A 27,559-nucleotide genomic window follows, 5' to 3' on the forward strand; every position below is an offset into this window, starting at 1 on the left:
TCCCCCACGGGCTCTTTGTAAGTCACTACACCTTAGGATATTTATATACGCTTGTTATTAAGTATTTCATAACCTATCATATAGTAAAAGTGACTTACTGTACTCTTACTTCAAGCAGCTAATTCAAAGCCTCTTCTTTCCCCCTAAATCTCAGGTTATTATTATGTACAAATCACAGCAGTTGTCTTTAGTTTTAAATTCTATACAATTCCATTATGTTTCAGAGGTTCCTGACTCACAGATATATTAGTGCATTTCATGATTCTTCTTGAAATCATTAGTTATATACTAAAGAGGATACAGGTTATAAGAAATGTTGGGCACGTTTAACTGCGTCACAGAGAGAGAGAGAGAGAGAGAGAGAGAGAGAGAGAGAGAGAGAGAGAGAGAACCATATCTTGCAATCTGTTTGCTGCAATTTAATATCCTCTTATTTTTGTGCCGCATCCAAGTCTAGGTTTTAAGACAGAACTGAAGCTCTTGTTTTCCTTTCAAGCTTTTAAAAGATCGAAGAAATGTCCGATTGGGGTCTCTCCAGGTACGCAGTGAGCTGCTGGCAAGTACAGTGGAGCTGAAGAATGGGGTGAGGTACCTGCCTGATTCTCCATCATGGCTCCAGATCTTATGCCTTGGGAAAATATATGAGGTGGAAAGACTGCAGCAGCAAAATGGAGGCACACAACTGTTGATTTCCCTCCCCGCCCAATGCCCTGTAGCGCCCCATCCCCCACAATCTGTTGAAGGGACCTTCTGGAGCATTTGGGGGGGGGGGGAGCGAGAGAAATCACCAAAAATTGCTTCTTTCCCCAATCTGCTGATTGAGTCTGACCATCAGGTTAAAAGCCACCACTGCATGAACTGAGCCAGAAAATAGCGAAGTAAGAACAATTTGGAGTTATGGCAACTTCCGTTATCCTAACTAGAGTCATGTTACCTTCAACCACAGAGGAGGCTTGTGCCAGTTACTAATTACTCCTCTGCGACAAGCGATTTAGAAGGAACTTAAAAGATTCTCTGTCTATTAGGAAGCAACATGTCAGTGACACGTTCCCGTTTAACTGAAGGTGTCAAGAGTTTTGCAAAAAGGGCAAAAGCACTCTTAGTAAAGGAACATATCGCTTTATACCCAAACTGAATAAAGGAGGGAGAATTTTAGATTCGCCGTATTCCATTCCATACAATAGTAGGACTATTATCTACCAATTCCGCCAACGTCAGTGTGGCAGAAGGATCGGCACTGCTATTATCTCTTCTCTTGGCAGAACGGGAAGATATATCTATGTGAATCGGGTTCTGATTTCTTTTTTCTTTTCTTTAAAGTACAGTAGATTCAGTGCATTCCAGGTAACAAAAGTCAGAGTAAACATTCAAGGTCTGGAATGCTGATAATATACGAGTACCCATACAGTACCTTTGCAAAGCTGTTTGAGAACATGGACTTTTTCTTTTTTTTTCTTCCAGAATAAGCATATAAAAAGTTACAAGCTGGTTCACAATGACTTTCAGTATAATGTTATTAAAATACATTGATGTTAAATCAAAAAAATATTTTACTATTTACATGTACACAGTATAAATCTTAAATATAAGAATACACCTATCGTAGGAAGTTTTGAGAGAATATTAGGCAGATTGGCCCATCTTAATAGTGCAGTAGAACCATTTTTGGTCTTCACACTATGAAACTGCAGGTATTCACACCAGTAAATATAGCTAGTGCTTCAGCAGAGAATGTCTCCCCCGCCACAATGGATTAAAACCTTTCATCAAAAAGTGCCGGTTTTAGTTCCACTGTATTTTACTTTGTTACCAAGCAGTTCAGGGCATTCAACTTGCTCTTCGGCGATTTGGTAGCATTTCCAAATCAGGCTGTAATTAATCTCTTCGGTAATCACACTGTCGTGTTTGTATGCTGGGTGGTTCGCGACGAACTCTCGCATCCATCGAGCAGCTGTCATCAATTCTCCTGGGGGAGAAGACACATCACACAAATTCACATTTTCTTATCTACTGTGAGAAAATATACCCCTTTGCTTTCTGTTTTAAGAGTTAACTTACTTTGCAAGGCCATTTTATAACTGAATACAAGCTCCAAGGTGCTGTCTCAAACCGTCTGCATATCCAACGCAAGGAATACAGGTAAAGCACTCATTGGGTTTCCAATAATAAAACACCACTTTCAGATACAGAAGTCGAACAGAATCCATTCCGGAAGTCCATGCGACTTCCAAAACGTTCAGAAACCAAGGTGCAGCTTACGATCGGCTGCAGGAAGCTCCTGCAACCAATCGGAAGCTGTGGAACCCGCGTCGGACGTTCGGGTTCCGAAGAATGTTTGCAAACTGGAACACTCACTTCCGGGTTCGCGGATTTCATGAGCCAAAACGGTTGATTTGCAAGGTGTTCGACTTCCGAGGTACGACTGTACTTCACAAACCACATTGTAAAACAAGTTCCACCAAGTTTCTCTATCATCGTTCCCTATTATCCACAAAAACATTTTTTTGCATTCCTGTTTTCCTACAGCATTTTTAAGTTTCTGAAGGCTTTACTTTTATGGGGGGGGGGGAATTAGCAAAAACAAATGGATAAAATGGAAAGGTGATTTGGATTCGAAGTTGTAGTTAACTTTTAGGCCCCTACAAATAAAAAGACATGCACGTGATAAAAGGAGTTGGCAAAACAGAAAATGATATTAAGTAAAATTAAATTAAAACCAAAACCTAAGCAGGCTGCATCATGTACTATTCTACTTAGGACATTAAAAACTTTCCGATTCAAATACTTCCAGAAAACCTGTATCACTGGTGATGCCAAGAGCGTTTCCTTACCTGACGCTCTCTTTTTAATGAGTTTCAGGTAGTTTAGAATGCTGCACCTTGTATCTACATCCACTTCCATATTTTCAAGGTAAGAGTTCAAAACTGGAATTAATCCAGGAAATACTCCTTCCTGCAAGAAGCAGATCATAATTGAAATAAAAAAAGTTTTACCTTTAGTTGAATACTTCAAACCCATGTTTCCTCTTCAAAGGGATTCTCAACCTGTCTTAACAGTCTAATTTTTTTTTAGTTTGAGACTCCATAAACTTGAAAGGTTGTGGCCTTCCAGATGTTGCCGAACTCCAGCTCCCATCAGCCACAGCAGAATAATGGGAGTTGTAGTCCAACGACATCTTAGAGGGCAAGAGGTTCCCCACTCTTGCCTTATAGGCCAAGTCAAAACGAAAGACAGTCAGCTCAGCCAATTAAGATCTGGGTGACCTCGGGCCAGCCCCTGTCTCAACCTAACCTGCCTCACAGGGTTGTTTCTAATGATAAAATGGGAAGCTACCCATGTATGCCACCTCGAGATTCTCGGCGGAAAGGTGGGATAAAAATTTCAAAACGAATTAACGAAACTACACTGCCACACCCTGAAGATAGATAATAGATATTTATTATTACGGCCATTGGCCCATCACGCACGATTTTTCAAACAACATATGTATACATAGCCTTTCTACTTAGAACTTCGAAAGGACTTTAAAGTAACAGACTAAGCAGTAAATTTACAACATAAAACATCACCCCCTATTTATAAAACCTGAAGGTATTTGGTTGGTCACTGTGTAAACGGAATGCTGAACTAGACGGGGCTTTGCCCAATCCAACAGGCCTCTACATATGTCTGTGAAGCAGCATCCTTCCTTCATCTTCTGTCCTCGGGAGACTCAAATCCAAGACTCCTGCCCGAATGCTTTAGGCCCACAACATTACTGAATCCTACCCCTGCCCAATCCAGAGAGAGTTAAGGAAGTTAAAAAAAATTGCCCTCCATCCCATCCTTATTCATACACCAAGATTGAAAACTCCCTTAGGGTAGTACTGGGCTAATTGGAAGTTGCTGGACCAAGGGGCAAGAATACACACCAGGAGAGACAAGAGAAAGCTTATGCACTTCCCTGCAGTCTGTTTATGGATCTTATACGAAGCTTCCGCCTTGTTTAAAATGTAGAAGCCGTCCTCACCTTTCCATTGATTATTGTATCTATGCTCATTAAGGTATACTCTTCAGAATCTGTCTCTGTACCATTTTGAGCTGGCCCACATCCGTCCACTACAGCATTGCCACCTTTTCAGAGGAAGACACATTTTTGGGGGGCGGGGCAGGGGGAGGGAAGAGAACACAGAACAGCCAGAGAAAACCGTTAGATTCATGGTCATCATATATACTTCAAGCGTCTAGTAAAGCCGACCAGAAAACAAACAAACAAACAAACAAACAGGAGCCTACCTTTACAAATGTCTTTTCTGAAATAAAACATGCCTTGCCGAACAGCATCCCGTTTCTGAGCTACTTTCATGTTCTCATCCACCTAGCGAAAGGAGACGTGGGGGGGGGGGAAGGTTATATACTAGATGGTGGTAGCAAGGGAAATGTTCAGTCTAGGTCTGAGAGTCTTGGAAACTGCATTTCACAGGGTTGGCTTACACATCTGGCTTCCTAAACGTGATCATTTCTCCAAGTGGCACTTGGGGGGGGGGGGACTTCAGGGTGAACCAGCAAGCCATCTACTTTGGTCACAACTGCAGCTCCTCCGACAGCAACTACGATGAAAAATGGTTGCCACCTCACCAGCTATTCTGGCCACACATTTGTAAATTCATGTACACAACCCTAGGGAGGAATTTAACCACTTGAGACGACTTTGAGCTGTTCACTTACTTACTAGTTTAAATATATAGGAAGCAACTAGATGTCACACACAGTCGTCGTCCCCCCCGCCGCCCCCAATAGCTTAATATTCCACATTCACACAGAACCAGAGTGCTCAGCTTGAAAGTCTGATTTCTTGCGGGAAGTTCAATGCAAAATGGGTTGGCGTGCTTTGTTAGCACCAGCTTCAGTTCCCAGCATCTCCTGTTAAAAGGATAAAGACTTCTGTTTGGGATCTTGCCAGTGAGCGCAGACAATACTGGGCTAGATAAACGCCCCACCTGGTTGTAACGTGGCTTCCTACATTCCCAGCGCTCACCCTGTCAAGAGAGGTTTGCCAAACTATTATAGGAAACTACCAAACCCTGCAGCTTCCAGGATGTATTAGGCATCTTTCCAGGCCAAGTGCACACCCTACAACACAGCCTAGAATTTTCTGCAAGACACAGGGGGTTTTTTTAAGCAAAGAAGTTGATTTGGGCAAAAGTCTCCGAAAACCACAGAATCGGAAAATTAGGAAAGCTAATAAAACTATACTTTGGAGTGGAACCCTACTTCTGCAACTACAGTCGTACCTTGCATCCCGAACGCTCTGGAACTCTGAAGTTTTGGCTCCTGAAAGCCGCAAAACCGGAAGTGATTGTTCCGGTTTGTGAATGTTCTTTTGGAACCCGAACGTCCGACAGGGCTTCCGACTGGCTGCAGGAGCTTCCTGCAGCCAATCAGAAGCCACACTTTTGGTTTCCGAACGTTTTGGAAGTCTAACAGACTTCCAGAACGGAGTCCGTTCGACTTCCAAGGAACAACAGTATCGTAAAACTTGTTTGCCTTTTTTCATGCCCGCGAGCCTTTGCTTTGCTGTCTGTATCATACCCACTTAGGGCTTCTTATTCACAATACTTCAGCCAACCTGGAATCGTAAGTGAATGTGATGACATCAGTACACTATGTAACCAGATCTGGCAATGGGACAAAGTCGCCATGGATGCAATGAAGCTGGCTGAGAACAAGGGCAATGTTTCGTGGACCAAGGGTATTGGTGACTGCAGATGATCTCAGCTATGCAGAGTAAAGACAGATACTTGTGCCTCCCTTTTCCTGAGACTTCAGGCGGGGGGGGGGGAACCTATCATACACCTCAGCACTATTTATTTAATGTGTTTATATCCTGATTTTCTCCCAAGTTGGGATTCTTGTTTGTGAAGTATGTCTTAACACCCACAAAAAATATCTACAGACTAATAAGTAACTTGGGATTTATTATGGGTAGGGTATTTTTTGGATCATAATACAATAGCCAACATGTGGTGGGTGGGTGGGTGGGTGGGGAATTTAAAAAAGGCTTGGCTCCAACTTTCTGGATACAAGCCAACCAAAATCACACTCGGGGCATTTTAAGTAGACCACACACAATGCTCACAATGTAAAGTGGCCTAACGCACAGCAGGCAAAGGAAAACAAAAACAAAAACAAAAAATCTGCATGACACACAATGAGACCTCCAAAAGGGAATGAGCTATGTAAAAATACTATGCCCTAGGAAGGTTTTATGACAAATACAGCACAAATCTATGGAAGGAAGAAGAAACACACCTTTTGGGAGGTTGGAGATGAAGAGTATACAGGTGGAAGAGGAATTGCACAGCAAGGGAAGGGGGAAAAAAACCAGAAGCATGACAAGCATGTGTCCCAGCTGTAACTCAACTAGAAATGCAGCTATAGAAGAATCTGGAGCACCTAAGGCCATGCTTTAAAGGCTTAAAATGCTGGGTGGTTCACCTGAAACATCCAGCATTACTAATATATTTGCAAAATTTGGGCTTGTACACATGAAGCAATTTTTTGCCAGGTGACTTTTTTGGGGGTGGAGAAGGGGAGATGGTTGTTCTATCTTTGATCTCTATTCAATCAGGTATTGCTTACTAGGAAAGACATGTTTTTGAAGAGCAAAAAAAATATTCTATCCAGACACTAATACATGTAGGCAAATTACTGCAGTTTCTCCGTTGCAATGTGTCTACATGCTTGCTGCTTCTAACCAACTGAAACAAAGTTGACTGCAAGAGAGTTTTTTTCCAAGAGTTAGATCTGAAGTATGTACACATGCTTAAATTTTTTTTATTCATTCTCAAATTTAGTATTTCAGTGAACTAACCCATTTGTGGGCTATTATGGTGGCCAACAGATTCTGAACGTTTTGGGGACATACATAGCTCATAGGATACCCATAGCTCATAGGATATGTTAAGTCAGTTCAAATATGATCTTGAAAAGAGGAAACTCAAATGCTCACCTATGACAGATCCAGGATATGGAGCTTTAAGGAAAAATAGCACAAGAGTCCTGATAACGGACAAACTGGCAACAATGCTAATGAGTAAGTTTGTGTGTGTGTAAAAATATATATTCCAGAAAGGCAGAAAGAAAGAAAAAGCTTCAAAAAGCTTCCTAGAAGCACAAATATTTTTATTGCGAGGTGACATCTCCCATCACTAAGACGTCTTGAATGTCAACACAATGGTTTGGATCCTAACATCCACTCTAGGAGTGAAATGAAGCTCTGTGGCACTCAGGGAAGGACTGCTGCAGCAGGAAGAAAGGAATAGCTGAAGGAATAGCTGGAAAGCCACTACCTCTGGCTTCTAAGTATTCCCAACAGCCAAAAGCAACCTTACAACTATGCCACCATTTGGTAGCACCAGAACAGGTGCATTTTAGGGGTCAATATGGCACAGCCTCATCTCTAACATGGAACTACCCTTAAAGGGTTGCTGTCACAAATCATGGCCCTGTGTCAAAGCTCCTATGATTATGTGCATACGTTGGGAAACTTTTGTCACACAGAATCTGGTGTGGGAAGATGCCCTATCACGAGTGGTACTGTGCCTTGAAAGTGCTCCACACTATTGCAGCATAACTTGAGGTTTCGAGAGGGGAGGGAGTAACTAAACTATGCAGGCTAACTATCTCAACCTCAACGGGGAGTGGTTCATTCCATTTCCACTGGCAATTATACAAATCCTAGCTGGATTCAGAAACTTGGAGTGCTGGAATAAAGTGAAGTCAAGAACAGAGCAAGCACTTACATACAATTAAACGAGCAGAAGACCACTCATGCAAGTTTTCCCTCTTCCTGCCCCTTAGCAGCATGGGCTGATCTATGCCATAGCACGTTCCTATTTAGGGAGAACTTCCCAAAACTGGAGAGAGGACCACTGTGCCAACAGAGCGCCTCCACACATATTTAGGCAATTCCCTATTCTCAAGCGATCCTCCATTTGCAAGGCCCCCCTCACACTGCTTGGATCCCAAACCATGGATCCCAAACCATGAACAGAATTTTTAAAAGACTAACAAAAGCTATTTTAAAAATTACAAAAAGTTGTAATACATACAAAGGGGGGGGCATGTGTACTTTCAAGTCAATTCTCACCTTAGATGAGAATAGGAAATGTTTTCACGGTTTGAATACATTAGACCGAGGAAGAAAATGCTCCTCTTACCTTGGACAAGGGAATGAGAAAATCCAGTTTGTAGGAGAGAATGACTCGAGTCAGCAACACCACAAACACAACGTAGGCGGAATTTTCAAAGTCTGTTAACTGGACCTAGGGATTGAGAAATCACCAAAGGTAAAGCTGACAAGTGTGCCAGAAAAAAACCACTAACATGGTCGTGCAGCAAGTTCACAGTCTGAAATCTTTTTTTTAATAATCTGATAAAGGGCTTGCTCTGTTGCTCTGAAACTCACACAACGGTAAGGAGACTGGGAATGGCCTTTGGGCTTGTGCCCTCTTCCACAATGGAGCCAACTGTAGACACCCCATACTTTCTTGGGCACAGAATATCCCTCAGCCTGCAAGGATTCAACCCACTAGATTAAGTGGATTCTATCTTGCAGGGTGGGGGGGAATCTCTGCCCCAGAGTGAAGGAAATTCCAGTTAGAAGCTGGAAAGTGATGTATAGATCAGAGCTTCCCCTCACCACACAATTTCTTCTGAGAATCCCAGGGCTGCTAACTGTCTCCAGTACCGTAGCTTTAGCAAAGTAGTGACACACACGCTCAGTTTTATTTTATGTACCCGGAAGCTAAAATTTGTGGAATATTATATTCTGGAGGAAAAAATTAAGCCATGATATAAAAGCAGTTGCCCTTCGTGATTTTAAGATGCCCATACCTATTACTTGTGTTTGGGCAGAGATTGGGTGCAACACCCCAGGCAGTGACATCAAGTGGCAAGAATCACCACCGATCTGAGTGACGCTGAACTGCACACCTTATCAAAACCGAAGACACTGGTGTTTCTTTAAGAAGACATACATGACAGATGTGAGTAGACAGTTACAAACCCTTCAACTCTATGCTCTGGACTGAAAAGTTTTCATTCGCAGTACTATCTATCAAACACGCTTCTTACTTACCTCCATTGGTCTGAACTCAACCCTCCATCCAATGTCTGAATTTGGAGGTGGTGGTTTGAATCTCATTGTCTGCCAGTTTGTTGACTGGATATTCTGCAAGAGACAAAATATATACATTAAGGCTATGACCTCTAACAGCTTCAAGAGTAGTAAACTATTATTAAACTGTTTTTTGCCACACAGTGAGCGTCATGATTTGAACACAGGCCTCCCCAGTTCTAGCCTAAAATTCTAACTAGCACACCATGCTGGCTTCTATTCTACCCCAATGAAAGAGCACTAAATCGAAGCTAAGATTGTGTGCACATTTCTGTTGTTTTAAACTATTGATTCTTCACTATAGTTGATGCAGCTCTTCAGACAGGATGCTGGTTCCAGTGAGAAAACACTCTGTCTGTCCCTTCACTTGCTTTTTGCATTGTGCCAGATGAGTTATAGGAGTCTCTCCAAGACAACACTGACTTTTGCTCTGAATGCTTACCCGTACGTTTAAATATTTTTTGGTTCACCCTGCACTTCTGCTGATATCTGATCATTTAAATTTAGACAATGGGCAACAAAGTCTATTCTATGTCTCCAACACTGGGAACACTTGTAATTTAAGAAATGCCGATGGACCACAAACTACTGCAAACGATCACTTGGCTTATCTGAACGTAGTTGTATGTTGCATGTTCTATAGCAGTCCATAGTACACTAAGCAGAAAAATACAGCTTTTACTATTAGGACACAAGTATAAGATACAACCTCAAAGTGGTCAGATTCATTTGCATCATCCAGATGTATTTTCTCTTCAAACAGAGTCAAAGGATCACGGATAAATAAATGAGCAATGTGTTGGGCCAACAGATGGTCAATGCCTATAAAAATCAAGAAATTGGGACACTTTTCAATATTAAAAAGAAAACTGGCCTGTGAAATATGATAACTATGTGAATTCACATTTGCCTGGTGCTGTGGGTTAAATCAGAGAGCCTAGTGCTTGCTGATCGGAAAGTCGGCGGTTCGAATCCCTGCGACGGGGTGAGCTCCTGTTGCTCGGACCCTGCTCCTGCCCACCTAGCAGTTCGAAAGCACGTCAAGTGCAAGTAGATAAATAGGTACCACTCTGGCGGGAAGGTAAACTGCATTTTCGTGCGCTGCTCTGGTTCGCCAGAAGCGGCTTAGTCATGCTGGCCACATGACCCGGAAACTGTACGCTGGCTCCCTCGGCCAATAAAGCAAGATGAGTGCTGCAACCCCAGAGTCGTCCGCGACTGGACCTAATGGTCAGGGGTCCCTTTACCTTTACTTCACTAAGAATTATTGGAGAAGTGGAATAATCATCATAAACCTATGAAACAGAACTTTTGGAGTATAAAGGGAATTATGGTTTGGGGCTTGAGTGTTGCTATTTGTTGCTAATCCATTATTTCCTATTAAGAACAAAATCAGTTATCTAGATGACTTGTGCTCTTCAGAAAATTTCTTAATATCCTACTTTATGTGTCATGGAATTTCAAGCACAGCTACTGCAAAATAAATCACAGGAAGCCCTTCTTACAGATTACGTATTGTTAAGACAGAAATCAACATAAATGTCACACAGTTTCAAATACTTACCTTCCTTTACTAACTGCTCGTAGATTTCTTTATCTACCGTCAAATCAATGTCATTGTATTTTTCACCACATTCAGAGAGATAACTGTCTATGGAATCGTATCTGGATTTATTGATTCTGTAACGGTTGTTCTTCAACGGCTGTGTAATTTAAGAAGAAAGGGAGGCAGAAATCTAGTGATAGTAACCATATCTAGTAATTGTAAATGTTACCTGGCAATAGATACCAAAGCAGGCCCAGTTTACATGCCGCACTAAACCACCAACAATGATTTCATGTGAACCAGCACTGAGTTGGTGCATGCTATTTAAAAATCCCCTCTTCCCCCACTCGCTGCTGTGCCACAAAGAGGAAACAGCCCCCAGTCTGGCTTCTTCCGTTGTCTCATGGTTTTTCTACCAAGCAACTCACGAGCTGTAAGCCAAGAACAAACCTTGGTTACTGCTTGTTATCTGGACCTTTGCCAATGGAAGACTTTTATCAAGAACAGCATTATCCTGAATGCTGTTTTGCTAAAAGGGATTATATATATATATCCCCCAATCCAGAGTGGATTATGGTCATTCTCCTGAGTGCCTATAGCCCCCTTTTAAAAAAATGTCTGGACAGCTAAGGCACCACAAAACACTTCAGAGGCCCCTGCTTTGACTCATGCTCCTTTACAGAGATCTCCAGCAAGCCCAAAAAAACTTCTCAGCCATCACGTTTTGCCCTGGCCTTTGTCCCAAACTCTTAATACATACTGCAGAAGCATTTGCTACACAGGCTGTTATTATTATCGCTCAGGTCCTTGTGTGCACTTACCTCCAATCCCCTCTCCTCCCTCGTTCTGTCGTCTACGGAGGCAGATATCACTCCCCAACGGCAATCGATATCTGTCACGTAGCCTCTGTAGAATGGAGCTGCCGCACTTAATGCCATCTGAAAGAAAAGCGCCGGGAAGTACAGAAAGCTGCTAATGCATCGCCATTTAAATCTAAAGATGTTTCGTTCCGAAACAAAAGGCACACCCCACCCCCAATTTGCCTTCAACAACAGAAAACTCTTACTAGAATAGCAATCTTACTGAATAGCAACACATTTTGGCTAACAAAGCACATACAATTTGGAGCTTCGGTTAGCACCCTCTAATCTAGTCTCCCTCTTCCTAATCTAGCGTGCATGCTCTCATTCAGTGTACTACAGCTGCATATTTATGTTCCAGGAAGGAGCATCTACAGAGGAAGTTCTATGAGGAATACCTTCTAATTTTTTAAAAATGACAACTGGGTTTCGTTTGGTGTTGCCCATCAGTTGGCAAAAAAAAAGACTATTCACCTAGCAGGACAGGCCTTTTTTTATTCACAGGCAAGCGAGTTGCGCAAGCATACCCAGTTCCAAAGTGACCATTTTATTGGCATAATGTAACACATCGCGCACAAACTGCTTGCAAATCTCATTCCAGTGTGATTGGACCACTTCTCTGAACCCCTGTGTTCTCCTCCTCCATCAGTTCTTGTAAAGTGCCCCCAAGTTGGTAGTATTCAGAAAACCTGTGCAGAACCCTGTGCATTTGGACACTGTAAGGTTAGGGTTGGATATGATGGGGTACATGAGCCTTTGCAACAAATATCCTGTTACCCTGCCTCCCTCGCTGATTTTTTTCCTTAAAAATAAAATTTAGAAAATATACGAAATGCATTATAATACTTAACATAGAACAAGATAAAGCACAATATACTAAAATAATATTTAATACATAATTTCATTATTTACTATTACCCTTCACCACCAGTCTTCCCTTAAAAGGTAAAGGGAGCCCTGACCATTAGGTACAGTCATGTCCGACTCTGGGCTCTCATCTTGCGTTACTGGCCGAGGGAGCCGGCGTTTGTCCGCAGGCAGCTTCCGGGTCATGTGGCCAGCATGACAAAGCCGCTTCTGGCGAACCAGAGCAGCGCACGGAAATGCCGTTTACCTTCCCGCCGGAGCGGTACCTATTTATCTACTTGCACTTTTGACGTGCTTTCAAACTGCTAGGAGGGCAGGAGCTGGGACCGAGCAACGGGAGCTCACCCCGTCGTGGGGATTCGAACCGCCAATCTTCTGATCAGCAAGCCCTAGGCTCTGTGGTTTAACACACAGCGCCACCCGGGTCCCTTACCACTTCCTAAAACAGCGCCACTTTCCTTATATTGTTTTGTTTCCACAGTGAGGAGGCACCTAAGTGTGCATGCACACGTATCTGAAGAAGTGTGCATGCACACGAAAGCTCATACCAGGAACAAACTCAGTTGGTCTCTAAGGTGCTACTAGAAAGAATTTTGTTGAGGCACCTAAGAATTCAACTTTAAATGCCCGTTACACAAATGTTGTGAAAGTAAACTAGGATTTTTCAAACTCTTATTTCACCTGAACTTCTTTGTCTGGCGCAACAGTGACACCACTTATACGCTAGGTGGAAGCCATTAACTTTTTGTAATATCTTATGTTTGAGTTGTCTGTATACAAAAGTTTTCCTTACTTATGACAAAAATCTAGTTAAGGGATATAGCTGTTAAGGCCAATGTAACCTGAAGCTCAAAGGTTGTTTTACGCAATAGAATGCAGGCACAGACAAACACACACGTCTACTCATGTTCAATATGTGTGCTGTGACCATGTATATGCGCATTGCGCCAAACCTCGAAGTGACCCCCACAAAGCCATCACTAAAACGTCACTAAAAGGGCAGAGCGGGACGTTTGCAGGATTTTTCAATGGGTTTCAATTATACACAATTTCACTGATGTGCATGGTGCCTCAGAACGCAGTCCCTGTAATTTATCAGTTTTTTGAACCAGTGCAAGCACACACACACACACACACACTTACTTGACCTGCTTTATGTTGCTTTTCTTTATGAATTATATAATGTGTGGTGGAATAAATTCTACCACTCACTCACCACAATGGGACAGATGGTCGCTAGCTGATCATAAAGGTATCTTGCTTCAGAGATGCTGCAAGCCTGGAATGTTACCTGTAGGGTGATATTAAACCAAAAAACGTATGTGCACGGTCAACTTTAGCAAGCTGTAGAATCAACTTTCCCCCCGACACCAAAGCTGCAAAAGCCCAGGCTCACTTGCACTATTTTAACCAACTTCACACCCCTCCAAGCATGCAGATATGAAGACGCAATTGTAATGGGAAATCCCGGTATGGTGTCCCAAGCGGTTCCTCGCTCACTTTCCTCCTGGGGATGGCTAGCCAGTAGCCTATACAATCACTTTATGTTAGCAGGAGCTGCAGGCTTTAATAAGGAAGTTAATATTGCTTGAAAGCACTAGTAACAATATATATATTTGCTACAGCATTTGTTTCCGTGAGTTTACCTGAAGGCAGCAGTTGCCCATTCCAAACCCCATGGCATCCATGTAGACATGGTCAGGCTTGACTGCCCTGGCTCCTTCACCATCATCATTAGGGAATGTTTCTATGAACGGCGACGGAGTATTCTTGTCTTTAAATACTGCATTAGACAAGGTGACAAAAAGTTAAACCCGTTGCTAATGGTCCTGCTTCCCTTTCTGAAAAGCAAATTATTCGCTCACTTACTTGGCACGTTTATCACTACTTTTTCTCCTCTTCTGTGTCGAATGTTTCTTGTTAAAGTACTAAAATGGAAAAGGAACCTGCTGAAATGCCATCTCAACAAACAACAGTCACACCCTTTTTAGCAGAATATCATTTTATTTTATTTTTTAAACTTAGGTGTAAACTTTTAATGTCTTATTTTTTTTCTGGGTTTTCCTTTGTGGACCATCTTCCTGCTCAGCTAGGTTTGTATCAAAACAGCACTGCTGCTTCAGAGGACTCCTTGGATGAAGAATCCTCCGAAACAGATATGTTATCTTCTGCTACTCTATATAGCTCGCTTTTATTTTTGGAAAGGTAACAAATTTATACCAGCTGCTATTCAATTTTTTTCAAGCTACAGTGGCGTCCCAGCAACTTTTTGGGATCCCAATACAGATACAAGCATATAATAGTGATTTAGATAAGATACGCTCAAGTTTCTTGAGACGTATCCTGGGGCTCCCAATTTCAATCAAGTATGAGAAAATGTGTGCAGAATTAGGTATAGACTGAATATCATAAAATACTGGTTGCATTGCCGTTTATGTTTGAAGAACTAGGTATACACACGAAGGAATATTGGGTGTGCGCTAGCACTATAAAATACTGGTTACATTGCCATTTCCATTGCAAGCCTTCGAGTCCGATTTCTGGCTTATTTAAGGACTCTTATAAATCCAGATGGTTCCAACTCTTACATAGAAAAATCAGATCTATTGGTATTGACCTGGAACTACTGCATAATTCAAGTGAGCAATACAATTATCGTAATATTAAAATCAGATTAAGGGACACTGAAAAACAAAATATCAAGTTAGCTGTAAATACAATTTGCTCCTCCCCCCCCCCAAGTTTTATGGTTTAAATACAACAGATAACAGGGTCACTTATATTTCAAAATTAGCCCGACTGAATGTTCCCCCCTCAGCTTTTGTCAAGGGCAGATATTTAAACATTCCCGGAAACGACTAACATTGCGGGTGTTTTTTTGAATGTGCCAGACGCAGTAGAACATATTATTTTCTACTGTCCATGGTATGGTACAACCAGCTACACAAACATGTGCTTCCCCCCTTTTTTGGGTAGTTTAACATCGCGGCACAATGAAAATATCAGATTCTATCTGTCTGACGTTAACCTGGAAGTAACTGCAAAGGGTGGCTGAGTGTTTATCAACATTATCTCTCAGATTGGTGAATGGGACTATTTAGCGGGAAGAAACTCCCATGAAAATCCTCATTATGGTATATTTTCACATGGCTGTTTATTTGTATATCTTTTATAATTTTAGATTATGGATGTTTTATGATGGCCTATATCTGTAATGCCTAATAAAGGTTTGGCAAAGTAGTAAGCGGTTATTGTTATTCTGCTACAACTGCTACAGAAAGATGTAAGAGAAAGCCAGGGGAGCGGAATTTATTTATCTTCACTATAATCTAATGTTCTGCTGCTGCAGCTGTCGCCAGGAGGCAGCAAGCCATCAGGGTCTTCATACCCGCCCCCCTCTGCACAGCCTCAACCAGTTTATAAATAGAGAAATTCCACCGAGGAGAAAGGGGCGTGCAAGTCTCAACTGTCGGGGGACCACCAGGGAGCAGCATTGAGCCGAGTGGGGTGGCCCAAGGGCTCTCAGATGATGGAGAGTCGGAGCAAGACCAGAGCAGTCAAGCCCGGTGGTGGAGGGGGTCTCCAGCCCTAGAGAGCCTAGGCAACACTTGAGCAGTTCTGGGATGGAAGGGGAGGTAGCGGTCCTTTCTCTGCAGCTGCACAGAAGTGCCAAACGCAGGGAGGAGAGGAGGAGACTTGCTGTACCCAGATTACTCTGCTGGAAAAGATCGCGGAGGCAACCACTTCCGGGATCTGAATCTGATTGAGAGGACGTGTGAACCAAGGACTCCGTTGTATTCTTTTGTACATAATAAATTCCTGTATATATGTACCTTGAGAGCCACAACGTTTCTTTGCGGAGAGCTGATAATATCCCCCTTATATCAACTACCTGCTCCTAATGTAAGGAACGTTCATCAGATGTCAAAAAAACTGTACCAGAAGCTGGCAACAGTCAAGATTTCTACATATACTACTGAGTGAAGAAATGTAAACCTGAAGGAGTTTATAAGTATCAATGAGTGTACACTTTATTCAGGTGGTATTCAGAAAAAAAGCAGTTCCATTTGGGAAGGACGTATGGCTGCTCATTGGTGCTGCCTCTCACGCACCTTTCCCTGCATGCCACCCTCAAATTGACTCCAGAACAGTTTTAGGGTGCACACAGGAAAAAGAAGTTCTGGTGTGCACCCAGAAGGAGGTCAGTATGCAGCTTGTTTTCAAAAGCACTACATCCTCCGGTAGGTTTGGCTTTCCACCCTAAAGGGAAATACCATTCTATGACTTGCGCACCCAGAAAGAAAAGGCAACTCTCTTCATTCCGAAATATACTCACCTAAACCTGGGATGTTTGTTAATGGCTTCGTCCGGGAAGAAGAGAGACTTGGAGGCTCCTGTCTCAACAGGGGTAGGCACACACTCCGGTATCGTAAATCCTGGACAGCCCAATCTACACATTTCAAAGCAAATCATGAAAGGCTTTTTCAAAATAATCAAAAACATATAATAGCTGGAAATCACTACAAACACGTCAGAGCAAAACTAAAAGGCAAGTAACTTAAAGATAAAATACTTCTGGGTTGGGCACAACTTTCTCACATGGACAGAAGTGGAAATAGTTACAGGTACTCTGTATAAATACAGTGGTACCTCAGGTTACATACGCTTCAGGTTACATACTCCGCTAACCCAGAAATAACACTTCAGGTTAAGAACTTTGCTTCAGGACAAGAACAGAAATTGTGCTCTGGTGGCGCAGTGGCAGCGGGAGGTCCCATTAGCTAAAGTGGTGCTTCAGGTTAAGAACAGTTTCAGGTTAAGAACGGACCTCCGGAACGAATTAAGTTCTTAACCCAGATTAGGAAACAGATAGAGGGCTTGACGAAAGCCCTGTTAGATAAATCACCAGCTATAAGACATCCTCCTTCTGCGCAAAGTGTAGGGAGGAAGAGGCAATAGCTTTCCAGGCTTGCAAGAAACCCCGGAGGAGGACAGAAAAAGCAGGAGGAATGCCTGCTATGCCTGGGCTTCTCAAAGTGACAGCGTGTCTCAGGATGCTGTAAGTCTCTCACCAGGTGGCAAGGGGACACTTAGCCCTGGCGGGCAGCATGCTTAACACTGTTTCAGCCCATATTAGAAGAATGGAGACAAACCTTGGAAACGATGTCACAGTGCAAACAGCTTCGTTTTGTTTCAGCACAGAAGCAGCCTCCAGGCGTCGCTTTCTCATGTTGTCTTGCACAGTGTTAAATTCAGACATTGTCCCTCCATAGGGTTGCCCAGGCGTCCCTTCAATCATATAGCTTCCATATTCTGGCCTCCAGAGAGTTGGATGGCTGTGACGGAAGCGATGATGCATTTGAAATCTTTTTGACCAATGGCAACTGTGACTGTAAGTCTATTGTTATTATTATTATTAATTTCATTTCTATGGGGCTTTTTGTTTTTAATAAAATATCTCAAAGCCGTTTACAGCACATCTGAATCATCAAATAAAACAATCCAAAATAAAGGCTTACTGAAGAAAGTCAAATATAAAGTATACAGTCAAAGCCAACATAAATTAACAGGAAACTTAAATATTATCTTAAAAGATTTCAAAATAAAACATCACAAAGGAGGTCAACTACAGAACACATATTTAACACAAGCAAAGTTAACCAAAAAAAATCTTAAAACATTTCAAAGGAAAACATTGCTAAATGAAGTCAGATATACAGGGCAAATATAAGAACGAATGCTTAACTTAGAATCATGTGTTTTCTGACATAGGCTTATGAACCTGCTCTGCTGGATCAGTTTGCCCAGAGTGGACTAAGTCTACTTTAGGTTGATAATACCATCATCTTTATGAGAAAGAAATTTTTTGCCACCTACCATGAAGCAAATATCTAAGCTGGGCACCAAATGGCTCCTTAAACCAGGGTTACGGTCGCCAAAACGGAATGCCTAGTTGCCATTTGGAGCCAGATAGCTCGAAAGTCGTATTTTTCAATACAACTTTTTGGTTCCTGAAATCCATTCAGACTGTGCAGATAAAATATCATGGATTGAATTCTACAGGATGTGCTGTTAAGTGTGTGAAAATAGTGAAGATACAAGGATCCCCAGGCATGTACCATGAGATGGTGAGGATGTCAAGTGCCATCTGGGCATCTCCACTTGGTCGCAAGTGGCCCGATAGCCAGGTGCAAAATGTGCCTGGCGAATTTTGAATGCTGCTGTGAAGGTTCCTTCTACATGGGATGAGATGTCTCTAATATTCTGGTTTTAACTCCTGCTACCACCTAGCAAGGCCCAGGAGCATGTGACAAACAATTGTAGGGTCACATTCTGTGTGCCACATGTCCCCTGTCTTCCTGGCGGCGAAACCAGCCTATTGGGTGTCCCAATCACCCGAACTGAGAAATACTGCTCAGAGACATCAGCATTAACAGTGTTCTGGCATGAAAAATGACATCCTATATCAAAGTTGACCACTTTGATAAACGCTGGTTGTCTCGTGGCAAATAACATACAAACCACGTTCTGCTCACTGCTTGGATACTGACTTAGAAAATCACCTGAACTTCAGGAAATAAGTGAACCAATACTAAGGACAGTTGCTACTTACTTTGGGTTTACTCTTTCCCCTTTTTCTTGCAAAGTATGAAGAACGTCTCCTCCAGTTAGGGACAACTGCGCTCTCTTGTTTTTATGGTCAAATACTACCAACATGTATTCCACCTGAGGTGCAAAACAAGAACACACAACATTTAGCGCACTAGATGAATACGGCAGGCTAGCCATCATTTGTAAACACATTGACGGTTTCATGGCAATGCTCTGTAGGTAGGAATCTCAGGTGTTTTATTGAACTTTCATTATCACAAATAAGATTACAAACCTGCAAATCCCTAAAGTCACAAGAGACAATACTCAGCAGCTGTCACTGTAGTTTTTCAGCATCCTCAAGATGGTTTCAATCATTGGGGAGGGGGGGGGGAGAATTCCACCCATGAGAATTTCCCTCCCAGGGGAACTAATCTGCTGTCTTCCAGTCCCTTATTTGTAAAAATTCAATTTGGCACTAATGCTATTCCTTTCAGATTATTGTTTCTTTCAAAAACACACCAGAGAAAACCTAAGAGTTGCTTTCTCATAGATGCACTAGCCTGTTACATAATTGCATGGCTAAGGGGCTACCATATCCAGGGAAAAGACTCATTTTAATTCCTGACATGCTTTTACTGGTGTGGGACACATGATTGTAAATATACATGCATATATATATTGTATATATAGATTGTAAATATACATGCATATATATATATATATATATATATATATATATATATACACACACACATACATACATACACACACACACACACACACACATATATATATATATATATATATATATATATAGCATGGGAGTGCAAGCGATTCTGTATGTGCCATAGGTATTTCTGTTGGCCATTTCCCCTCTTTTTGTACCAGAGCAATGTGCCCTAATCTGTGTCATGTGGTCTAACATAACTAAAGGATGTGCAACACATACCACAAACCAGGAAGCGGGGTTTAGATTTACTATAGAGAACTAAACCTAGAGATTACAGTATTTTGTACACAACTAAAAGAAAAAAATGTGATAGATTATGGAGAACAAAGTGTGCTTTTCTTTGAACAGTGTACCGCAAAGCAGGGCAATACTATAAAAACAGACTTTTTTTTCTTTAAAAAAGTGATGTTTATTATGGTTAAACCCATAATACACAAAAGGGATTCTTAACTGTACTGTTTATGCGTGCTTTTGTAGAATTTTATTATGCTTCTATTTGTTTTCCTTTGTGGGTTCACGAAAGAGGGGAAAGGCCTCTTCCTACTTCACTTTTCAAACATGTGATTCAATTTACAAATATGTGATTCAATTTACAAACATTGAAGTCCTAAACTGAGGTTTTAATTTGAAACAAATCCTCATCCAAATGGGATTTAGTCACTATCCATGAGCTACAGATTGCAGACACAAACATACACAATGCAGAAATGATAAAATACTGGGGAAATAACCTAAAACGTCTAATTCGAGGAATCTGCATTTTAGGAAAAATTCTGACAGATGAGGAATCTCAGGCGTTATGTGACCCAAGCAAGCTGTGATAGAGGCACCTGTTAAAGAATGACTGCGCCAGTACAGAGTACATTTGCCTCTTCCCAGCCACAGTGAGTAGATGCAATCCTACAGTGAGTTTCCCTGTCCATCAGTGACAGACCACAGGCATAGCAACTCACAAAGTGATGGCATTTGCTTGTTCAGTCTGTTTCTGTATGTTACAGCAGGGATGGGAATACACCTGCTAGTGGTATCAGTGGCATCCCTGTGGCAAATTCAGTATAAAGTACTGCTTTCTCCAACTAAAAGCACAATACACCTTTCCAAAACAAGAGTCCTTGATAAGTAACTGCACCCCAAGCTTTCCAAACTTCCTGCACCTTCATCTCTTCCTCCAAGCTCTAAGCATGGCAACTGTGGTAGTAAGAGACTGAACTCCTAAATACTGTTTGGCTATATTTTTCGTGTTTGTTGAGTCTGCTGGTAAGGCTACCGGCAAATGCTCAGATTCTGCCAAAATTGTGTTCAGGGAACAAACTTAGTGACTTGTATTTTGGGGGGAATGGGTGGGTAGGGAAATAATATTAGAGACATGTGGAAATTGGTTGCATGCAATAACATTATTTTTTCCAGTCATCTGCATATATGCATTTGTTCCGTCCAGAACAATATTAGACACACAACTGCGGGTATAAAATAAATCCCGGCACCGAAAGCTTGTTACTCTAACCAACTAACAGGCTGCAAAATCCTGTACACAATCAGGTTATTAAATCCTTGGTCTAAGGCTGTGATCCTGGAGACTTTGCACAGATTTCAGTGCTACTTGTTTCTGAGTCAAGAGCCTTAAGATTGAGCTTCAAATGTGCGTATGCTGAGTAGGATACCAACTGAGAAGAGCACAGTGCTTTGGGAGTTCTTGCATTATATAGGCTTTGTCACAATGAGTTTTGAAAGAAGCAACAGGGAAGGCTTTGAGAAATATGTAAATAAAGATGTGAACGTAATAGTCCACCAGGATTTCCATAGCACACTGTGATCAGGGTTAGAAACCGAGAACTTGGGAGCCAAATGGCATGTGCAGTTATTTTTCAAATGTAAAACAAAACAAAACAAAATAAAACAAAACCAAGTGTTTCTCCCCATGTATAAGACTAGGTAAATTTTCTTAAAATATTGTGCTAAAAATTTGGGGTCGTTTTATACATGGATAGTGGAGAGTTGGGACGAGCGATTGGTGGCTGCCACAAGCAGGATGTTGTCTGTGGCGTATTTGCGGGTGATTGGTGGGTGCTGCAAGGTCCACTGGCTATTGGCTGCTGCGGCAACTGGGTGAGTGATTGGTGACTTCGCCAATGTGCGTATGATTGGCTGTTGTGTTCCTACGGGTGAGCAATTTTCAGCAAGCTCCCCCCCCCCCAATAAAGCTCAACACCTCTGGGCAATCTCCCCCCATTTTCTCTATTTGGAGTCCCCAAATAGTCTTATACATGGGGGCGTCTCATACACGGAAAAGTACGGTAATCTTTACTGAAGTTTTAGGAGGTCTGTTCATAATACAGTTTGGGTATGATCAAAAGGGAGAAACGCAGAGAGGTTTCCTGCTCTCTTCTGTGAAAAGAAAGTACATCATGGGCTTCTCACTGCCTGTTGAGAGCATTTTCCCCTTGTTCAGAGGAAGCACCTAAACACACACAGATATGCATGAACATCAAAGCCTGCAGATTTGTGTCTCTTGGGCTCAATCCCACCAAACACCCATGCCGCACAACTCCTATTTAACGGGGACTCATTAGGGATCTTCCATAGGCTGGCAAATAACCATGACAAGAACAAAAGCTTCTTTGTGGAGAAATACAGTCATGTTTCTCCCTTCCCTTGGCCAAAGGAGTGGGCAATGCAGTATGTTCACCACACAACCTCAGGCCATGCGCACATTACTGTATTAAAACAGCAAAGGTTGTTTACTACTGTGTTTCATATCGCATCTGCACCTTGCTGTACACACCAGAACGGTTTCGTGTGTGTTTGACGTCTCCTGCTGCCTGTCCACACCAGTGGGCAAGAGAGCGGACGTCCACATATGGCTTATGTTTTGAAATCAGATCAAAACTGGTTTTGGGGGGAAGTGAATCCAAATGCAGCATTACTCAAGAAACTACGGGATAAATCTGAATTGTGACTAATATCGTGCCTACATGGCTTCACAAAGTAGTGGCAGGAGATCAATGGATGCAGAGAAAATGGGAGCCTCCCCACAGCCTCAGTTTGCAGACTGGAAGGATGCTCCCAGGGAAGGGTGTCATCAGTAGGAGCCAAAACCCCTTTCTTTCCACCAAGGCAGAATATGAAATAACTTCTCCAAGGCAGAAGAACAAATGTCTCATTATCTTCATTTGTCTACTGAGGTCCTTTCTTTCGGTAAACAAACACCTCTGACGAAAGTAAAAGTGGTACAGGAGAAGTAAATGTTTGCATTCAGACCAAGGGAGCAGAGGAATATAATTAAATAGTTGTTTTTCAAAAGCAATAGAAAATTTAAGTATGTAAAAAAATATATCAGATCAGCATTTTAAAAATTATACTTGATGTAAGATTTCAAGAAAATGTTTCTAAAATTGGAAAAGGAAAATGTAAGGCATAGACAACATTACAGAAAGATGTTGTCTGCATATCTTTACTTGGACAATAGAACATTAATTGCTGTCCTTAACCTTTTCATAAAACTTGTCTTTTAATACTGTCAGGTAAAGTTTGCTGTTATAAGTCACTTTATTTGAAATTATTTATTCACCTGCTTCCATGAAGCAGGGGTGCACATTTTTCTAATTATTAGTTTTAAGATTTTTATATGTGTATTGCATTTTAGTAGTCTTTTAATTGTGTGTGCACTCCTAATTTGGGACCACTTGGTGACGGGCAGGTTACAAAACACCGTGCATAATGTTTAAAAGCAAACACTTCTTTAAATAAATGCATATAACATAAGGCTTCAGGTTAGTTGCCTTTTTTTCAGAATCAGAAGAAAGTGTAAGAACCTTTAAATTAATTTGAAAAGGCTGTGACTCATTTGAAGTGCTGCTCCGGAACCAAATTAGCCCAGAGGCAAAAACTCTTACCGAAGTCAGTAGGATTTGACATGCTCAACTATGGCAGAGACGTGTGTTTGTTTCTTTTTCAGACTTACGGTTCTACAAATTAAAGTTGGCCTTAAGGTACTTGTTATTTTTCAAATAATGGATCTTACTTCTGAGTAAAAAATGTTTAACACTGGAAAGAACAGAGCCTAGTGCAGAACGCTGCAAGGGATTGACCCTTTCCAACTCCACAATTCTATGATTCAACCTTTAACACACAATTTAGTGTGTGCTGGACACAGCATTAATATGTAGTGCACAACAGAAACACACACCCTATGCTAAATTAAATGCTACTGTTCTACAATTGTAAATGTTAACAAAATACAGACTTTACAAACCACCAAGAGAAAACAAGAGTAACAAATATGGTTTGTTGTCAAGCAGAGATTCACAGATTTAACCAAACGAAGATCTGTTTCTTCTGGTTAATTTTTAAACCATAAAACCAGCTATAGGACAAGATTAAACTTTTACTTTGATAGTATTGAATATAGCTGTCCTTCCCCTGATGAGACAAGTTAAGGGTGTACATAACATATACATACACTGTATGCAGTGTAGATAACGATGATATGTAACTTTTCAACTTTGAATAGGGATTCGGCTCATTAGTATACAAGATAAGCTTTAAGAAACCATGCAATTATGTGGTCTTGAGTATTAGATTTTGGGTGACGGCCAAAGCTCAGTTGTAGAGCAAATGCTTTGCATTTAATAGGTTGAATCTCTGGCATCTTCAGGTAGGACTGGAAAAAAAACCCTTCAGTCTTAAAACCTTGAGAGCTGCTGTCAAATGTAATGGGCTGGATGAACCAATGGTCTCACTCAGTATAAGATGTTCCTAATCTTCATGAAGGTTAAGCCTCTAAGAATGAAGCAAACCTAGGATATTCTTATAAAGGTCTTTTACACAAGCATCAAGTGGAGATGGGAGAGGCCAAAAGTAGCTCCTAAATATCAGCTCCATCTTCCCTTCTGGTGAGTTAAATTACTTGTAAATTTCTCATCCTCCACTTAGGAACATGTTACATTAGTTTGATTCTTTTTTCAATATATAAAGAACAATTAACAAAAGAGTCTTGAATGTTTTTCAACGTAACGGCTTTCCATGCGCAATCATCTTCAATTTTTATAAGATACCATGGCCCTAGGCAGCGCAAGTCTGGAGATGCCTTATGAAATCCACAATGTGTGGAGCAATTATCACAGGCAGGTCTGTTATAAAGTTGCTTGGCAATTCCTCCCATTAATTTAAATTCTTTAGCACGCTTATAAGAACTGCAAGGTGATGCCTTTCATAAACAACATCCATCAGCCAAAGTGCCCAATACAAAGTAGGCTGCAAAGATTAAAACTTGTCTCACATTGCACATTTTCTTCTACCTTCCTCAAATACAAATACTCAGTTGGCTTGCAAATGAAGAAGAAAAAAAAACAGGTTGGAACCTCTGAGGATGAAAAGTGCCATAAGAAAACACTGCATATATGTTCTCAACCAGCCCAACATACCAGATGCAGTAGAAAAGTCGCACACTGAATATTATTATTTGGCGGGGGAAACCTCTTAGGCACAATCAACTTGTGGTTTGGTGTTCAAATCCTTGCAAATTATTTTGCAACCGAGTTGGGAGATCAAACGCTTAAGTTTGTTGTGTCTAAGAGCACCTGACAAATTCATATTAGAAATGTGCTGGGCTCAATGAAGCACACTTTTGTGCACCTTGGGGTTCTCCCCCAAATGCAAATCCTTGGCTCAGTTGTCTGCTAAATCACCCTGGCCTATGGTAACCTTTGCAAGCTATGCATTTCACACTTCTGTATCTCAAGTATAACGCTTTTCCACCCTTCACTTTCACTTCAAGGCTAAACAAAATAATAAATAAATAAAATTCCTTCCAGTAGCACCTTGGAGACCAACTAAGTTTGTTCTTGGTATGCATGCACACGAAAGCTCATACCAAGAACAAACTTAGTTGGTCTCTAAGGTGCTACTGGAAGGATTATTTTTTTTTACTATGGCAGACCAACACGGCTACCTACCTGTAACTTCAAGGTTATTTAAGGATTTATAATATACAAAACCTGCCACTCATTATTAGGTCACGCCATCATTGTATTTATTTCTCTTACACGATTTACGTGCCACCCTTCAACAGTGTTTCAAGGGCCATTTTCAAGAACTGCTGCTGCTGATATAGTCCAGCATCCTCTGGGCCAGCAACTCAGAAGCTGTACTTGGGGCGACCACCTTGCAGCACCCCAAAGACAATACCTGGAAGTGAAATTCATGCCCAGTCCAGCCCAGTGTGCATAAAGGTTTGGTTTACATATGACATTCATCTACATTCTGAACGTTACGTATGTATACAGTGGGGCTTCAATGTACAATTATCCTAAGGCAGATCCAAATAGCAAACTAGGAATGTTGTGAATGGCATGCAGAGATAGGACTTGAAACTCCTTGCAACATATACTTTCGTCTCTGCTGCCTACTTCCAGCATTACTCGAAGGGTGCCAATACACAAGAGCACAGAAAGCTTCAGCTTTGACATCATGCACTTTAGAAGAGGTGTATCGGTTACACTCACCTCAATTTCTAGAAAAGGTTAATGAACAAAATTGAAAACTCTTTCTACTACTGCCCAAAACCGTTTTTGTTTGCATTTTGATAATAGAAACATGAAATGACCCAAGATAGTTGAAAGTGTGGGGAAACCTGTCATTATCGCTCTCCCCAGCTCACCTCATTCATAACACTGGTGGTATTAACTGCTGTAGCAAATATAGGCAAACACTACTTCAATCATTTTAACTTGGGGTGAAAGGAGAGCACGGTGGCACTGGTGTAAATGAATGGATTCACACTTACAACCACCTATGATATCATGGCCCTTCTGATAGGACTAGCATACACAAACCCATTAATTACTGTAGTAAACAAGCACCATGCCTACTGTATAGTCACCATGTGAGAAGACCCAGGCACAAAGCAATCTGTTACATGCAGGAGGGAAGCTGAAGGGCATTTTCATAAGTGTTGCTATACAAGCCTTTTAAACCACTTCTGAAACCGATTGTGAGACACAAGCTTTAAATCGGATGCGCTTGTGGCTTTCCAAGGTGACACAGGTTTCACACTGCAAAAAATGGTCTCGGCTGAGTGTGAACCAGCAGAATTGGGGGTGCAAGGGAACCCACGTGTGTGTGTGTGTGTGTGTGTGTGTCTTATTGGTTTGCCTTTTTATTATGTATGTTGTGCTTTTTCATGCCCTGAACTATCCTGAGATCCAAGGGCAGCAAACAAATTTAACAAATAACAATAACAACAACCATAACAACCCCAAACTTTTTCCTCAGGGCAAACCCCGTCGATGCCCAGTAAACTCGCTCCGCATGCAACATGCATAGCTGTCAACTTTTCCATTTTTTAAAGGGAAATTCCCTTATTCCGAATAGGATTCCTCACAAGAAAAGGGAAAAGTTGACAGCTATGAACATGTGCACCGTGCAGTGGTGTTGGGCGAGGGCAGGGCCGCCAGCGGCCTACCTCCCACGGTTGTTGTGTTGAAGTTGAAGCAGCAGCAGCAGCAGCAAAAGCACGCCATGGTGGGTGGACGAAAGAAAGAAGAGAGAGAAAAAAGAAAGAAGGAAGGAGAGGAGAGGAAAAGAAGGAAGGCAGGCAGGCAACTTCTTGGATCCATCCGGTCTTCAGCTCCATCTCCCCGGCCCTCACTCACCTCGTCGCCCCACTTGAGCACGTCCTTGTGCCTCTCGCCCACCGCCCGGTAGATGTGCAGGAACTGGAGGATGCCGTGTTTGCGCACGTGCTCCGCGTGGCGCTGCGTCTTCTCCCAGCTCAGCGGGGAGCCCTGCGACAGGAGCCCCAT

At 41.8% G+C, this 27,559-nt stretch overlaps 1 protein-coding gene across 1 annotated transcript; it reads right to left on the reverse strand.

Annotated features, from left to right (window-relative positions):
* Nucleotides 1-1,312: 1,312 nt before the first annotated feature.
* Nucleotides 1,313-27,559, reverse strand: GCLC (glutamate-cysteine ligase catalytic subunit). Its single transcript, XM_033143155.1, has 16 exons — nucleotides 27,410-27,559; nucleotides 19,047-19,159; nucleotides 17,587-17,769; nucleotides 16,770-16,883; nucleotides 14,303-14,361; nucleotides 14,080-14,216; nucleotides 13,650-13,724; nucleotides 11,528-11,644; nucleotides 10,725-10,863; nucleotides 9,870-9,982; nucleotides 9,122-9,214; nucleotides 8,202-8,306; nucleotides 4,276-4,357; nucleotides 4,010-4,113; nucleotides 2,832-2,952; nucleotides 1,313-1,966 (listed from the first exon to the last, which is right to left on the reverse strand). Exons 1-16 carry the CDS (start codon nucleotides 27,557-27,559, stop codon nucleotides 1,767-1,769), a joined length of 1,905 nt encoding a protein of 634 aa, XP_032999046.1. The 3' UTR covers nucleotides 1,313-1,766.

This window comes from Lacerta agilis, chromosome 3, assembly GCF_009819535.1.
Source record: "Lacerta agilis isolate rLacAgi1 chromosome 3, rLacAgi1.pri, whole genome shotgun sequence".
In the NCBI taxonomy this organism is placed as follows: domain Eukaryota; kingdom Metazoa; phylum Chordata; class Lepidosauria; order Squamata; family Lacertidae; genus Lacerta; species Lacerta agilis.